This window comes from Felis catus, chromosome F2 (genome assembly GCF_018350175.1).
Source record: "Felis catus isolate Fca126 chromosome F2, F.catus_Fca126_mat1.0, whole genome shotgun sequence".
Taxonomy (NCBI): Eukaryota; Metazoa; Chordata; class Mammalia; order Carnivora; family Felidae; genus Felis; species Felis catus.
In genome coordinates, this window is record NC_058385.1 from 53,505,430 (window position 1) to 53,523,517 (window position 18,088).

Here is an 18,088-nt window from a genome sequence, read left to right on the forward strand (position 1 = left end):
GTTATCATTGACATCTTCATCACTACCATCATTACCATGGTTTTTCATTGTGTGTAGTGCATAGATACAGTAAGCATAGTGGTTAAGAGTAGGCTGTCTGGAGTGGCACAGCCTAGGTTTCAGTTTGCATCTCTGTGCCTTCTCAACTATAAAATGATAATAATTTCCTCCTTCCTAGGGTTTGGGGAGGATTAAATGAGTTAATACATATAACATACCTGGAGAAGTGCATGATACATAAAGAGCATGTAATAAAAGGTAGCTGTTATTAGTCACTTACATATATGTGAAACTGCAGCATGTATATTTTGAACAGTATATCAGACTTAGTGTAAAGATAGGTAGCTTTGTACATTGGTGACAAATACCAAAAATAACTGGAGATGCCTTTTTCTGTTAGGTACTATTACCACCTTTTCACTGGGAATAAATCTTGTAACACCTGTGTTCTTTAGGATTTCCTATAAATGCTGAGGATGCACATCACTTTAAACATATAAAATACATTAAGGGGAATTACAGTCATGTGGTGTAAAACTATTTTTCCAGAACCCTTTGTAGCGGTTCTCTCCTCAGGTTTTTAGCAAGATGCTGGTCCCTTTACCACATGATGAAATAATAGTAGAGTGCGTATCAAAACCACTAACTTCATCTATTTTTCATGGGTTTAAAAATATGTAACTTCATTATAATTTTGTATTTGACAAACAAGTAATAAAAAGTCTTTGTAATAGAATATATTAGTAAGTATGTATCAATAAGGATTTTTGTGAATAGATAGTATTTAATAAAATGTTCCTCATTACACTTTAGCTATTTGAATATTTAATTCAGTGATCAATGGACTTGATGTTATTTTATATGTAGCCCAGTCCAAGGTCGTGAAGTCTGTGTTGTGAATAACGTTTGGATGTCATAATGGTGACCCAGTTTTAAGAAGGTGGTATCTACTGATTGTTTATAAGCTGCTTTAGGATTTAAGCGTTTGTTATTTGTATTTATGAATTCAGCATAACAAGTATTTTATTAGTAAAGCTATTTAAATTTTGGGAATAAAATGTCTAACATCACTAAAATTGTTTTAAAGTTATTTTCAATCATTGTTTTAAGTTATTTTTAATTATTTTTAAGTTATTTTAGCTACGATGGTATTTCTGACTTTTAAAACTGATTACTCCTCATTTTTCAGCTATGCTAAGGCAGCCTTTTGCTTAGAAGAGCTAATGATGACTAATCCACACAACCACTTATACTGTCAGCAGTATGCTGAAGTAAGTGTTTTCAGAAACAACAGTTGTATATGATTTTATTTTTGTGGGTGTTACGTATTATTTTAGAACTATAAATATGTCCTATTTAGTATGAGGCAAGTATATAAATATTTAACACATCTGATGAAAATTAACTGTATGAGGAAAAGTTTTAAATTTTTAACACTATAATAGGAATATGACTTTAAAAATAAAAGCATTTCAAACAGTGAAATTTTTTTTTATTATATACTATTTTATTTCCTAATTATGAACGATGATGTCACAGCTGTCACCATTTAATGGCTTCTGAGACATTTATAACAATTATGATTTTTAACTCCATATTCTAGGAAATTCATATTAAGATCAGTAGTTTTGGAAGTAGCAAGTATTTATCTCACTAGTAAGAATAATGGTACACAGTTGAATGCTATGTCGGAAGGATTTTATTATTAAGAAATGTCAAGGTGGCTAGAAAAGGATGACTCAGTGTTTACATGTAGATTTAGAATGCTAGTGATAGAAAATATAAAGTTGTGAGGCATTTGCAAGGCAGTTGAAATAGAAATTACGTTGGCTTTTTTAACGACAGCATTTTGTTTTAAAAACTACTCTGATCTTAATGTTCATAGAATAGGCTTTTCAGGGGAGGTTATGTTTTAAAATTTAGATTAACTTTAACAACTTTAAGATGAATTCTTTTAACATCTTGCATTTGTTTACAGAATATCTGTTTTAGTTACTCATGCCTGTGGTATGATGAAACATGCTGTATTTCAAAGTAGTAAAATAAACAGATTTCAGCACTTTGCAATTTTTAACAGGTTAAATATACTCAAGGTGGACTTGAAAACCTCGAACTTTCACGAAAGTATTTTGCACAGGCATTGAAACTGAACAACAGAAATATGAGAGCTTTGTTTGGGCTTTACATGGTGAGTAGAGGTGCATGTTTAATGTTATTTTCTGAATTCTGTCATTTAAACCCATTAAGTCTATCCCATCCATTCATTTCTGTCTTGTTTTTTGTGTTTTGTTGATAGCATATTTTTTCCCCTCTAGTTAAATATGAGCAATAGGTTGTAAGGCAGTTTTATTTTTGAAAGTTAATATATCCTAGATATTTGACATTTTATTTTAAAAAATCTTTTATCAGAATTTTAGTCTGCCCTTATTAAATAGTAACAGATACAAAACCATATTGTATATATCTTAATTGTTTTGATATTCTTGGGTTTATGTCCATCATTTTTGTTTTTCTTACCTTAAATTTTATGACATATTTTTAAATTATGGAGTAACAGACATTAGAAAATAAAATCTCTATTGTCAAATATAAACTTCTTATATGGTACAGAAGAAGAGCTTGGAAATTGTGGGAGGCATGTAATTAAATATTTCTATGGTTTATGTATGCCAGATGACAAGCTTAGAAAAGTCAATTAACAAGGGCTATGGGAAATAGAGGAAGAATTTGCTGAGCTTTAAAATATACATAAAATGAGCCCCTCTCTCTACAATCAGAAAACTTTTTTTTTTTAATAAGCTAGTTCTTTGAAATTTTAATTTATCCTGGTCTTTTCATGGACTTTTGGATGAATGTCTTGTTAAGGCTTAGTGAAAGAGAATTCATTGCAGAGATAGAGGCAGGAAGAAACATAAATGAAATAATTTTCAGGAAAAGAATGACAAAATATAATTAGAAAACAGTTCAGAGGAATTTCAAGAAATTTTTTTTGGATCTACCAGTGCCAATTGTAGTGGCTTGGACATACAATATAGTAACGGTGACTCTTTTTACCAAATAAATGAAATACTAATAAACATATATATAACAATAGATTATTAATAGTTTACACATAACACTTTATGTGCTCAGCATTTTTTTGAGCTCTTTTTAAAATTTAAATCATTAAATCTTCACATCACCTTTTTGAGAAGATACTGTTATTACCACCGTTTCACACAAAGTGAAACTAAGATGCAGAGAGATCTAATTAATTTGTGGAAGGATAGTTACAGACCTACTGAGTGATTGAACTGGGATATCAGCTCAAGCAGTTGAGTCCAGAGGCCTTCTTTTAATTGCTCTGTTTGCTGAAATTCATACCAAAAAAGGTGACATGAAAGACATAAAGGTATAAATATAAGATTTTGGCATATAAATTCCTGATTGATAGAGGAGGTGATAGAGGGAAAGAGCCTATAACACAGGCTAAGTATGAAAGAAAGGCTTAATTTGTTTTTAATAGCATGGACAGAGCCTTGTAAGATTAAGACATATTTAAGCATAATATAAAAGATCTTCTCCCAAGAAATGTGTATATAAATACTTAAAAGTAAGCATATAATTTTGGGGGTGTACATATTCTTTCATGGATCCTAGATTAGGATGGATCAAATTGCAGTGATTTTAACTGGTGCTGTGGAACATAGTTTGGAAACTCTGGATGTAGTGAAAAGAGAAGTAGATTGGAAATGAAGATCTCTTTCTTTTTGTAAGGCTTTCATTAACTTGCTTTGGTCAAGTCACATCACTCCTAAGTTTTTTTCACCTGTTAATGTAGGAAGTTGGACTAAATTATTTTTGAGATTCCTTCTTACACGAGTATTCAATAATTCTATAATTCTGACATAGGATATAGCTGAAGTAATACTGTGATAAATAACTAGAAATAATAACTTAATAACATAATAATAATGACCAGCAATCTTCCTACAATATTTAAGTGATTTAAGTGATATTCTACAGTACTTAAGTATTTAATTTTACCTTTATGAGTTGTGGTAGACAGCTAATAAAATAATTAGATATTATGTAAGATATTCATTCTTTTGTTTGTTACCTTATTCTATATTTAAAAATATTTTTTCATTTTTGAAAACTCTATTCCAGTTTACTTTTATTTTTAAACTTGTTTTGGTACAGTTTTAAAAAACTCTTTGTTATCCCAATGCAATTATGACCTTTACATGGTTTTTTGATTATCTTGGCTAGAAGAAAGGAATTTTTTGATGTTTCTTTTTTGTTTTTAGTCGGCAAGTCATATTGCTTCTAATCCAAAAGCAAGTGCAAAAACAAAAAAGGACAACATGAAATATGCTAGTTGGGCAGCTAGTCAAATAAACAGAGCTTATCAGGTCAGTATTGATCATTTTATGTTGTCATTCATTATAGGTCAGTTAATGTATTTCTTACTTGTTTTTGTTTCAGCAGACTACAAAGCCACATGTCTGTCATTGAACTTTTATGCCTTTGGGTCTTAATCAGATGTGTTTTAACTGTGTAGAATTAACTTGTAGGATCACTTGTTCTTTTTCTTTCTTCAAAAAAAAGTCTTACTGGGGCAACTGGGTGGCTCAGTTGGTTAAGCGTCTGACTCTTGATCTCAGCTCAGGTCTTGATCTCACGTTTGTGAGTTCAAGCCCCACATTGGGCTCTGCTGGACATAAAGCCTATTTAAAAAAAAAAAAACAAAACAATACAGTTCTACAAAAGAAGTCCATTACTATTTTGATCCTATAATTAGCCTTACCATCTGGAAATTTCAGTAGTTTGGCATTTGGCAAATAAAAAGTAATTCTAAAAATTCAGGAAAGGTAAACAAATTGCATAATGTATTTCAGAAGCAGATTGGGTATGTGAGTTGAGTGTATTATTAATTAGAGGTATCTCAAGTCATTAAAAGGGAGGAAGAAAAGCCTAAAGGTAAACTAACCAGATTATATAACAAAGGTTTTGTGCTTTGCTTACTTGTCAGAGCTTATCTGAAACTTCTCTTTTTTTAGTTTTTTGAAGCTGTCTCTATGAGATTCTCCAGGAAGGGTTCATGGGAAAACATACCTTTTTACAACTTGCATGTTTATAAACTTATCTCTCAGTAGTCTTTGTATTTGAAGGGTAGTTGGGCTTTTTATACAACCTTTGGCTTATGTTACTTAAGTATCTTAAAAATATTGTTTCATTGTGTTTTAGGATAAAATATTGCTGTCAAGAAGTCTGATACATACTGATTTTCTTTCCCTAAGTGACTTAGATTTTTTGTCTGGATGTCCAAAGGAATTTTTCCTTTATCATTAAAATCCAGTAGTTTTACTACAGTATGTTTTATTGATTATTATTGGGTCAGTTTTCCCAAATGCACAGTAGACCCATTTAGTATGTGGATTTAATCCTCTTAATTTGAGGAGTTGCTTTTAGAATTATAGTGTTAAATAATTTTTCTGTTTAATTACTAAAGTTTTTTTTTCCAGGATGTAAGTTTATTGGATTTCCTTTCTCACCACCTTTTTGTATCATTCATTTTCTTTCAAATCCTTTTCTGTCATTTTTGGTATTTTCTTTTTTTTTCTCTGTAATGCTTTTTTATGAAGTTAGTCTGTATTCTTTTTTCTTTCTTTCTTTCTTTCTTTCTTTCTTTCTTTCTTTCTTTCTTTCTTTCTTTCTTTCTTTCTTTCTTGTTAAATCAGATAGTTTCTATTAGGAGGAGGTTTTTGTGGAGTGAGAATGTCAGAGCTAGGATATAATAACTCTCCCAGCTCGTCTTTTTATGGCTTCCTCTTTGTTACAGAGAACTTAAATATGACCTCTGTGTATATGCAGTCTTTCTTAGAACTAGGTCTGATAGAGAAAGATTTTCTGGCTTCAGCCCTTGAGCTCTGTAGATCTTGAATTTTGAGTTGTTGCTCTTAGCTTTAAATGTTGCATTTTGTTGTTAGGTTTCTTCCTTTCATTCATTCTTTCTGGGATTTGTTGCCTGTAGGCATCACTACCTTCCTCATCACCCCCACCCTTCCCCTTTATCTGTACCTTCTCTCCCTCTTACCCCTATTGTTTCTGCCCTGTTCAATTCAGTTTTAGTTTCTGGTGATTATCCTTCAGTGTGAGGTTTTTTCCCTCCTAGAAGAGGATGTTTGCTGGGTATTTCAGAGATTTTGAGGTTGTAGACTGTTAGACTTGTTTAATGTCACATTTGCATGCAGCTTTTAAGACCTATCTTTGATTTGGAGCCTTTGAGACTGCCCTAGTTTTGTAGGCCATTTGCGGATTCAGCTAATTCATACTTTTTTCATTTGTGTGGCTTGTAGAGTAGTAGTAAGTTGTCCATACCTATCATACATACATACCATGCTCCTACCATACAACTTTTGATCTTTTGTAGGTCTTGTCACTGTTGATAATAAAACCATATTATAGGGTTTTTTTTTTTTTGAAGATTGCCTGTAATGTAGTTGTTTTGAAGGTGTTCTCTTTGGGCTTGTTTCCTATTATTTTGGTTTTGGTGCTGTTTTTTTTTTGTTTTGTTTTTATACTCCTGGTTGGAGAAGGTTGGGGAGATTAAAAAATTCAGTGCCCCCATGATCACATTATTTAAAGTTACTTTTGTGTACTTTTATTATATATAATAGAGGTTATTAGTTCTGTTGGCATATTGTAAGTCAGAATATTTATAAATACTAGCTAGACTGTGCTTCTTCAAATGCAGTTAGTTTGAGATAGCACAGATCATAATGGGTTCCACACATAGTAGTAGGCCTTGAGTGTGTGTGTCTGTGTGTGTGTATTTAAAGATAAGACTTTGATAATATATAACTGGTCGCATGCAAACTACATCCTTGTTTTTAAGATATTTTTGAGAAACAACTAGCTGCTCAGAGTGCTCTTTTTTTGACATGGCATGATTACATTTTTAAAACCAATTTTTATTATAACATACATAGAAAAAAGAACCCAAGTCATAAATGTACATTTCAACAAATTATACAAGGTAAATGTATCCAGGTCAAGAAATGGAAATATTTCTTGTTTCCCAGGGCACCCAGAGCCCTCATAGTATATCCTCTTAATTTCTGCTCCTATCAACCTCAGGAGTGTTGATTTATAATCCCATTGTTTTGGCTTGTTTTTGAACTTTCTGGAATCATATAGTACATAATCATTTTTGTCTAGCCTATTTCACTATTATGTTTATGACATCCCTCTTTATGTCTGTAGTTCATTCATTTTCATTGTATTGTTTATTGTATGCACATGTTACAATTTAGTTAGCTATTGATAGGCATTTGGGTTATTTTCTGTTTAGGGCTATTATGAATAATATTGCACTGAATATCCCTGCACAGTCTTTTGGTATACATGTACTTCTGGTGGGTATATACCTCTGAGTGGAAATACTGAGTCATAAGTTGTTTTCCAAATTAGTTGTTTATAGTCCCACCAGCAGTGTTTGGCAGTTCTTATAGTTCCACATCTTGCCAATACTTGGTGCTGTCAGTTTTTATAATTATAGCCATTCTGGTATATGTATAGTCATATCTCATGGTTTCATTTTGCATCTCCCTGATGACCAGTGAGATTGAACACTTTTTCATATGTTTATTGGCCATTTGGATATCCTCTTTCATGAAGTCTAGCTTTTTCATTGATTTATGACTTTTATTTTTTTTGAAACAGTTTTCCTATGAGCTTTTTGTTTGTTGTATGTGTAGCAAATTTCTTCAATTCTTTACTTGCTATCTCAAATGATTTTGATGAATAAAAGTTCTGATGTTAAATATGTTTATTTTCTTTTGTGGTTTGTGCTTTTTGTGTTTTGTTTAAGAAATCAGTTGCTACTCAGTCATAATTTTGTGTGTCTTTAGAGGTTTTTTTTCTTCTACATTTTGTATTTAGATTTTGAATTGATCTCTATGTATGATGTGAAATAAGGGTATATTTCCTCTCGTGTAGGTATCCAGAGAGTTTCTGTCCATCTCTGTATTTGGTCATGAGTCCCATTCTGTGGATGCTAGTACCATGTAGGAGTTAAGAGAAGAACACAAATGCTAGATCCATATTGTTGTTTTCAAAGTTTGGCATTGACATTTGTTATTTATGTGGCTTTGGATAAGTTGTATACTATCACTGGGCTTAGCTTTTCGTCTGCAAAATGGACACAATTGAAGTTTTCTGAGGATTAAAGGAGTTAATAAATAGTATTCACCAAGTCACACTAATCCTCATTACGTTGTATTTACTAATCACATCCTCCAAGTTTTCTTTATGATGCCTGCTGTATTCATTGCAATTATAACAACAATAATAGCTACAAGAGCAAATATTTACAGACAATTTGTTACAAGCTAGGTACTTTGCCTGTTCTACAAATGAAGAAGTTAAAGCATGGAAAGATTAAATAACTTTCCCGAGGTGACATAGCTTATTAATGACAGCTGTTTTGTATGTATACTCCTCTATAAAGAAATGTCAGGTATAAGTGTATCTGAAGGTATAAATACAGTTTTTCACTGTCTTCTTAATTATTTTCTCATGTTAATAGTTGTTAGCTTACCCTCACTTGTGTCTCTTTTCAGTTCAGTTCAGAGCTTTAGCTCTAAATAGTAACTACGTTCAGAGTTTTATTTTGTTTTTTTGTGTTTTCTTTCTTCCTGTCTCTTCAGTAATACAAGACCAGACAAGCATGCTTTTCTCTGCCTTATGAGATGCATCACTGGACATGAATTTATCATTTCAGTATTTTAAGCCATTGTTCATAGAAACAAACCCTGTTCTTTAGTAATATTTACTCTTCCTGCCATTCTTTTTTTTTTCTTTTTTAATTTTGCCTCACTAATTCCATTCTATTTATAGACGTATAAAGTCTCAGTGTTCTTTGGAAAGAGCTCTAAGAGTGTCACTGGTACTCTTCAGTATTTGAGTTTTGCATCAGAAACTCCACAGTCCCCAGAGATACTTTACAGATCTTTACTGAAGACATGATTTGCCTTCTCTTGACTCTGTAGGAAAGGATAGAAAAAAGAACTTTTGCCAGTTTCTATCATTTTAGATACCACTGCAGGAAAGATAACAAATTTCTCAGTTCCTCATGTCAGATTTCTGTATAGCAACTTCCAATACTCCTCAACTAGGAATCATACCCATCATGCAAAATTTATTTGCCTCTAGATACTAGTAACAGGCTTTAAATAAAATCTCTTGGTGGTTTTAAAGCTTGAATATTTTTTGCTTTTTCTGCAGAGGTTCTGGGTTCTTTCTGTGAATCAGATTCTGTAAATATTTGTATCCATTACCTTTTGCTAACTTAGTGATTTGACTAACTTATTTGCTTATGATTCTATAGGTAGGCTGTTTAGCTTGGGCTCAGTTGAGTAATACTGCTTGTCTTGACTGGGCTTATTTATATTTCTGTGCTGTGCTAGTGGTTGATGGCCTCACTTAAATTTATCTGACTGTTGGCTTGCTGTCTGTCAGCTGGAAGTGCTAGGCCTCGTGTTTCTCATTTGGCAGACTAACTTGGACTTGTTCATGTGGTCGTCTCAGGGTTTCATGAGGAGCAAACAGCCAAACTCCAGTGTGCAAGGTTTTTTGAGTCTCTATTTATGTCATATATTGCTAATTTTCCATTGCAATGCAAGTCACATGCTCAACCCAGATCCAGGGGATGTAATACTTCACCTGTTAATGGGAGGATAACTATGTGGTCATTTGGCATTTTATTACACGGTTGTATAAGCCCATAGTCCCTGCCTTCTGTTTTCATTTATTTTGTCTTTTTCTTTTTATCTGATTTATTAAGGTATGACTTATACACAGTAATGTGCGCACATTTCAAATGTATGGTTGAGTTTAGACAAATGTATATTCCCTTCCCACCAGCACCCCATTCAAGATTTCCATCACCCGAGAAAGTCCCTTCTGTCACTTTGCAGTCAGCCCCACTTGACACTGCAGACAAGCACTGATTTGATTTTTATCACTATAAATTGGTTTTGCCTGTACTAGAACTTTATATAAATGAGATCATAGGTTACATACTCTTTTGTGCCTGGCTTGTTTCACTCAGTATAAGGTTTCTGAGATTTATCCATCCAGTGTTCCAATTTATTTATCCTATTACTTTGTCCACCCATATTATTTTCCACAAATTATGTAAAGGTAAAGTTTAGCCCGATTTATCCCAGTTGTCATAGTGGATAAATTATTGACCTTTGAATTTGATAAATCAGTTTTTATGATTTGAACGTGCTTTCTGGTGAGTTATCTTTAAGATCATAGGGAATTATGAAAACAGAGTTTATTTAAGCAAAATCTAACTGTATGAAAACAAAAATGCAGAATTTGTGATTAATGTGGAAAGTATAACTTCCAGAGATTGACATTTTAGTAATTAGATAAATCTCTGGGATCTAATTGAGAATTTTATGACTCATGTCTCGGCATATAAACAAGTATAGAGTATATAATAAATACTCCTTATTGTAATGTTTTTCTAGGCATTTATAAATTAGAGAAAATGAGATTTTAAGAAGTGCTTTTCCTTCTTTCTTTCTACTTAATAATGAAACAGAATATGGCTACTACTTACTCTTCAATTAGGTAATTGGTTTAGCATGTTCAGTACAGGCAGGCAAGTTTGATTAATGCTCATGAAAAACTTTAATGTGAACCTACTCACAATAATTTTCCAGATAAATGCTTCTTTGGTACACTGTTAAATTTGTCTGTGCTAGCAATCCATATGTTATTTATGATTGCAGAGGTGATTCTGTTACTATCCTTTTGGGAAATGGAAAATTAAATCATGATTTGAGGGAAAAATAGGATTCCGGCTTAATCAGTTAAATTGCCATATAATTCTGGAATAGACAAAATAATTGCATGTCAGGCAAAATTTGAAGTGATAGATTTATATTTCCAACTTTCTTTTTATTTGTTCTGACACAAATAAGTTTGGCTTATTCTAAATTGCACTGGTTGTCAGTAGTATTGACACACAATCTTTAGGTGATTTTTAAAATTAGCTAATTTAAAAAATCACAAATTTATATTTACTCTTATTATGTTTGAGTACAAGTCAAGAAAAGTTCTGTATCTTAAAATACTGGTCATGACTTCAGCTCTACAGAAATTTTTCATTTCTATTTTGCTAATTAACAAATTGGAGTGAATGTTACTACGTGGTATCCTATTTTTCTCCAACCCATCAAAGCTTTTTCTTAGAATTAGGCCTTCAAGTATCTGATTAGGGCCATTCCTGTTTACTTTGGATAGGCAGTAGTAAAATAAAAGGCTTTCTGTTCTTGGTAAGTCCTTGCGAAAGTGAATTTATCAACTGGATTATAGGAGTAATGACACACCCTACATCCTTTAGTCACCATGGGAAATCATGAAAAGGCAGAGTTTTAAATGTTGTGTTGCTGTTACCATATTTTGTAATTATGAGTTGTATACTTAACATTTGAATTCCTTACATTAGTAATGTCATATGAAAGGTAAAGTAATCTTGATTCTTATGAGGAGCTTTTCTTTTTCCCTGGCATTTCTTCTAGAAATCCCCTTTATTTACTCTATCAAATCAAGATTCAACCACAGAAACTAATGGTTTAGGAAGTAGGAGAATCATAATGTTAACCTGCAGCCAGTGAGGTCAGAAGCAGGTTACCAATTTCTGAACTCTATTGCTTCTGTGATTTTACCTGTACTCAATCACTTAATCTTTCTTAACAGGACATGAGAAGTTTGCCAAATTAAGTTAATTACAAAAGAGAAGGAGCACATCATAAATCAAGTGTTAAGTGCTTAAGACAGCATTGGTATTTTTAGGGAAGATCAGTCATTTGAAAATGTATTGAGTGCTTGAATGTTAATTTGAAAATATTATATTTTGCTAATAACAGAGGTCAATCAATACTTTAACCAGGGGGAATGGGTAATATAGATATAATAAACCTTCCCTTACCCCATAAGGACCACTTCTGTAGTAAATCTGTAGTAGTCAGTCAAACTGATAAATGATGAGAATTGTCAGTGTAGTTAGAAAACTCATTTTGAAATCAGCATGGGGTATTCAGCAGTGTTTCCCTCACTGATTATGTGCACTATATTGAATTTAATATGCCATGAATTTGCTTTTAAGTGTGCAAAGATACTATTTTAATGCATTGTATTTTGTTTTCATTATGAAATCCAATGGTTTTATAAAGTAAATTACAACTTCACAAACTAGAAATGCATATTTTAAAACGTTTGCATCATTTTAATATGTAGCATAGTTTTGACAGCTCTTTGCTGCTGAAACATACCATCTAATTAACTAATAATTCCAAAATTTTTTTAAAGATTGTGACTTATTTTAAATAATTTTAGAGATATCTTGCAACTTTAAATATTTAATAGAAATTACTTTACATTTACATTTTACTTTTGTTGAAATTGTAAATATCTGTTTAGAGGGCTGACAAGTAGAAATGGTTCACATTTTTTACTTATAAATTATGCTTTTTATTTCATAAAAGTTTTCTTGTCTGGAAAGGTTAGTTTTGAAATGTATGTTTTTATAGGTTATCACACTACATAAACACTTAAATCAGTCAATTTTGCAGTGAATTCTTTTGTTTTTTTTAAATACTTCTTTTTTTTTTAACGTTTATTTATTTTTGAGACAGAGAGAGACAGAGCATGAACAGGGGAGGGTCAGAGAGAGGGAGACACAGAATCCGAAACAGGCTCCAGGCTCCGAGCTGTCAGCACGGAGCCCGACACGGGGCTCAAACCCATGGACCGCGAGATCGTGACCTGAGCCGAAGTCGGCCGCTCAACCAACTGAGCCACCCAGGCGCCCCATGCAGTGAATTCTTAATACACTTCAACTAAAGATGAAACTTAATGAAAATGTCTGTAAAGTCTAAATTTTGAGGAAATTGGACTTCACAAATTGATGAAAGAAATTAAAGACAACACAGGCAAATGGAAGGATATTCCATACTCATGGATTAGAGAACAAATGTTGTTAAAATGTTCATACTGCCCAAAGCAATCTGCAGACTTAATGCAATCCCTATCAAAATACCAAAAGCATTTTTCACAGAACTAGAACAAATAATCCTAAATTTGTATGGAAGCACAAAAGACCCTGAATAGCTATCTTGAATAACAAAGCTAGAGGTGTCCCAATTCCAGATTTCAAGTTATACTACAGAGCTATAATAATGAAAACAATATGGTACTGGCACAAAAATAGAGACATAGATCAGTGGAACAGGATGAAAAGCCCAGAAACAAACCCACGATTATATGATGAATTTATCTTCAATGAAAGAGGCAAGAATATGCAGTGGATAAAGGTTAATCCCTTCAACAAAGGTGCTAGGAAAACTGGACAGCAACATGTAAAAGAATGAAATGGGACCATTTTCTTACACCATACACAAAAATAAACTCAATGCATTAAAGACCTAAATGTGAGACCTGAAATCATAAAAATCCTAGAAGGGAGCATAGGCAGTAATTTCTCTGACATTGGCCATAGCAACATTTTTCTCGATCTGTCTCCTGAGGTAAGGGAAATAAAAGCAAAAAATAAAACCCCAATTTTGTTTTATTGGAGAAAAGATACTTGATTTCATGCTAGTGATAAAATAGATAACGTTAACTCTCATTAGCAAAGTGAAGGTAAGATTGTGATTTTGAACCTGCCATGAAATTGAGCCTAATTGCATTTTTTTTTAAAATTAGTTTGCAGGTCGAAGTAAGAAGGAAACCAAATACTCTCTTAAGGCAGTCGAAGACATGTTGGAAACGCTGCAGATCACTCAGTCTTAAGGTTTCAAACTCTTTCACATTACATTTCACAACTGCACAATTGAACTTACTGGCCTGTGACTTATTTACTAAATGCCTAGTGCTATTTATATACTGATTTTTTGTTAAGAGGGCAATTGTAAAGAATGTTTATATAAACCTAAAAATGCCTTTTATTGCTAAGCAGGAAGATGGAGAAAGTCCATGGAAGAGAGATTTAACAAGATTTATATTGATTGTACATCATTCTCTTCATATCACACATAATATAAGTGCTTTTAAGCCACAATCTGATGTAGAAATCTCACAAATAAATTATGATGATTTATTAAACTTGCATATGAAGATTCTAGATTCTTTTTGTTAAACTCAGAGAATATGTTGTTTTAGAACTCAGTTTCTAGTTAAATTCTTTTTATTTGTGATAAGAAATACATAGCATTCACAGCTGACAAGGAAAATGCTCGCACGTTATTTTGATTCTCTTTCTAGTGTCAAGTTGGATTTTGCTGTGCATTCCGGTGGGCTTGTTTTATGTGCTATGTTATTCTGATAAATATTGCTTAAAATATGTTGTTCTCCAAAGTTCAGTCATATCTCTTTGTAAAATTTTTGTTTTATATGTCATTCTCCAAAGTTCAGTCATACCTCTTTGTAAAATTTTTGTTTTACCGTAGGACATAATTGAGATTTTTACCTATAAAAAGCTTTAAGGTTCATGTATACTATAATACTCAAATTTAACCTTTATGAAAGTTACATTTTTTGAACTTTCAAGTATAAATTGCATAAAAGAATATTAAGAGGTCATAGAGAATAGGGATTAAAAGGGTTTCAGTGGCAGGAAAAGAAAATCTAAAGTGTCTAAGAAAATCTTAACTGTCTTCAGGAGAAAAATTTCTATTTCTGATATTTCTTTACCTTCTTAGTAATAATTAGAATTTTTTTTCCTTTTTCTCCTTTCATGATAAACAATCATATGCTTCAACAATATTTTGCATGTTTCAATAGAATAGAAAGAACTTTGAGAGTTAAACACTATTCAGACACCTGAATTAAAATAGGCAATTGGTCATTCAAGGCATGTATTATTAGTAGTAGCTTGCATTTTACATATATGCGTTACATTTTGTATGTATCATATACATGTATAATTACATATATAAATATAAATACGTAGTTTACCAATTGTATACAGAAGCTCTTCCATACTTGTCATTGTTAGATTTAGGCAAATGGGGTTCATAGAGGAATTGACAACTTGGAAGTCTTTAGGAAGAAAATTACTGTCAACATCAGTTTTTTAAATTTTTTGAAAATTCTGTTAGTAAATTATTCTCCATATCTGGTCTAATTCTTTTATTTTGCAGTCTTTTTCATTTTATTCTTTCATAAGAAGTGAGCACATGTGAAATAACTCTCCTCATATAAAGGCAATTCTTATTAACTAATCTTTGTTATCACAAGATACAGTGGTTTTTGCCCATAAATTTAGTAACTGCATTTTCAACATAATCAGCCATTTAAGATGTGTTTCCTATAAAGAAAGTAGTGCCCGTATATTATTCCATTACCTTTCTTTCTCTCCTGCTAGTCACTAGAGTAGTATTTACTTTAGCAATTATACTTGTGTAAGTTAGTGCCTTTTATAACTGTCAGCCTAAGTTTCACTTTATTTTTCTAATTTTAATACCTTCTTGTCAAGAATTTTTTATGAAATACATTATTGATGTGTAATAATCTATAAACCTCAGTTTAAATGTACAGATAATCCCATCGTGGCAGATGTTTGCCAACTGCTTTTACTGCCACCTTTTCCTTGTTACAGTATCTTACATTGTTCAGGTAGGAGCAGAGATCCCTGTTCTTCTAGGAGATAAGGACCTTAACCTTATGAATGATCTAAAACAGAAGTGGTTTCATTTCTTATGGTCTGTGATATGCCAAGGAAGAATTTTTTGCAGTGAAGGAAATATTCTGTATTTCTACTGTCCATTTTGGTAGCTACTTGCTGTACGTGGCTATTGAGCACTTGAAATATGGCCAGTAGAACTGAGAAATTGAATTTTTAATTTAAATTAAATTTAAATAATTGCATGTGACTCATGGCCATCAGAGTAGTGGAAGTGTAGATATCTAAAGTGTGAGCATGTGACCTATTTAAGGCTAAGAAAATGGACAGAAGCCTGTTGAGAAGGGCTTCCTTTCAAATTAAAAAGTCAAAGCATTGTGAAGTAAGGCTTTTTGCCTCTTTCTCTTCCTTCAGGACATGAGTGTCAACAACATGGTTGGAGATAAAACAGCCATCTTACAACCATGAAACAATAAATAGGAGTATGAAAGCTACCTTTCAAAGATGGTTTTGTAGAAAGATTAGGGAGAGCCTGGGTCCCTGATGGCATGTTGAACACCTGAACCAACATGAACACTTGCCAACCTCTACACTTACTACATGAGAAAAATAAACTCTGTTTAGATGTTTGGATTTTCTGTTACTTTTGCCATGCATATTTCTGACTACTATATCCATCATTCAGCTTTTTTTTTTTAATATGCAAAACTCTTATTTTAGACATGCTGGGAATGGTGTTTCATAATGTAATGATTTAAAGTAGAGAAGCATATATAACAAAAGAAGTAATATTTTGTTGCAGTTCAGCACACACTGTTTAAGCCAACTTTATAGGATAGTATTGACTTGGGAGCAGAGGAGGATGTAGAAAAGATAGAATTGGAAGACTAATGTTCAGTATGCTGGGAGCATATAATTTTTATTCGTAAATATTTCAAAGAATCTTTTTTTTTCCAGTGCCACATTTATTCTCAAATAACTTCATTTTACTTCATTTCATAGAACTGTAGGATTTTAGAAGGGACTTGAAAGATGATTTAGTTATACTCCATTTTAAGATGAGGAATTGAGCGAGGTTCTGAAAAATTAAGCCCTTCTGTGACAGAGCAGGACTAGGATGTTAGGAGTTCCCAAGTCAGTGTTCTTTCTAGTGTACTCATATACCTTTTCTGTGAAATGTTCTTCCTATTTTAGAGTGACAAAATTAAAAGATAGATATAGCCAAGAAACATTGCTTATTAACAGAGCAGGTATTAGAATTCAGATTTTCTGACTTGTAAAACAATTTTTTAGAGGAATAATAGTCATAATTTCTTTTTTTAAGTCATAATTTCATTTTGAATTAAATTGAACTTAAAACTCAATTGACCATTTAAGCCGTTACTTCATGTAACATTGTGAGAAGTATTTAAGACTATTTAGAACTATTTCAAGCCTTTTACTTTGAACCTCTGATGTATCCTATCTCCCTTCGCACTCTTGACAAAGCAACCTTTTGTTGCAGACTGAATTGTGTCCCCCCAGTACTCCTATGTTGAAGTCCTAACCCTAACCCCCAGTACCTCCGAATGTGATTTTATTTGGAGAGAGCCAGTTAGGTCATAATGAGTGGGCCGTAATCCAGTATTGATTGATATCTTTAGAAGAGGAGATTAGGACACAGACACACAGAGGAAGGACCGTGGGAAGACAAAGAGAAGATGCCCATCTACAAGCCAAGGAGTGATTCCACAGAAGAAATCAACTCTCCTGACACCTTGATCTTGGACTTCTGGCCTTTAGAACTATGATAAAATAAATTTCTGTTGTTTAAGACATCAGTTCTCTGTGTACTTTGTTAAGGCACCCCTAGCAAACTAATAGAGCTTTCTTACTATTTCACAGAGAAAAAGAGAAGTCACTGGATAAAAATATACCCTGTATCAGACATTCTTGTACCCACCTTCACCTCTTTTTCTCTTACAGTAGAAGTAGACCTACCCTTTTCTGAACTATTTCCCACCACTGTCTCCCTCATTTTTAATACTTCAGCCTTACCTCAGTTTCATGAATTGCCATGTTCCCTTCTACCATAGAGCATCCTGCCTTCCCCAAAACGTCACATCATCTCTTTTATTCACACTTGTCCTTAAGTTGTTTCTTTTCTTTATTATCTCTTCTCCTTCATTTCAGCTAGGTTCTTCCTGTTAACACTCAAATACGCCCATTTCGTTACTTTTTAAAATATCTCCCCTCCTTTTCACAGTCCTCCTCTAGCTACAAAACCCGTTTCTGTTTTTGCTTTTGTTTTTTTACAGCCAGATTCCTTCAGTTTTCTAAACTTGTATCTGTCCCCCTGCCACCCCATTCTTTAAATTGCTCCAGTCTGACATTCCCCACCCCCCACCATTTCCTTTGAAATAG

The 18,088-nt window shown here is 32.7% G+C and overlaps 1 protein-coding gene across 25 annotated transcripts in view; it reads left to right on the forward strand.

Annotated features, from left to right (window-relative positions):
• The window catches only part of EMC2 (ER membrane protein complex subunit 2), a 565,050-nt gene that overhangs the window by 34,242 nt on the left and 512,720 nt on the right, over positions 1-18,088 (forward strand). For 23 of the 25 annotated variants that reach the window (XR_006592742.1, XR_006592755.1, XR_006592744.1 and 20 more), the window contains exons 8-11: positions 1,190-1,271; positions 2,078-2,188; positions 4,290-4,394; positions 13,768-13,855. Coding sequence is in view for 2 of the 25 variants with exons in the window: in XM_011291431.3 (XP_011289733.1) it covers positions 1,190-1,271; positions 2,078-2,188; positions 4,290-4,394; positions 13,768-13,854 (385 nt within the window). In the remaining 23 variants the exon portion in view is untranslated. Of the gene's footprint in view, positions 1-1,189; positions 1,272-2,077; positions 2,189-4,289; positions 4,395-13,767; positions 13,856-16,099; positions 17,501-18,088 lie in introns of those variants that run through there. The other 2 variants (XM_011291431.3, XM_011291432.3) reach the window with 2 other exon arrangements.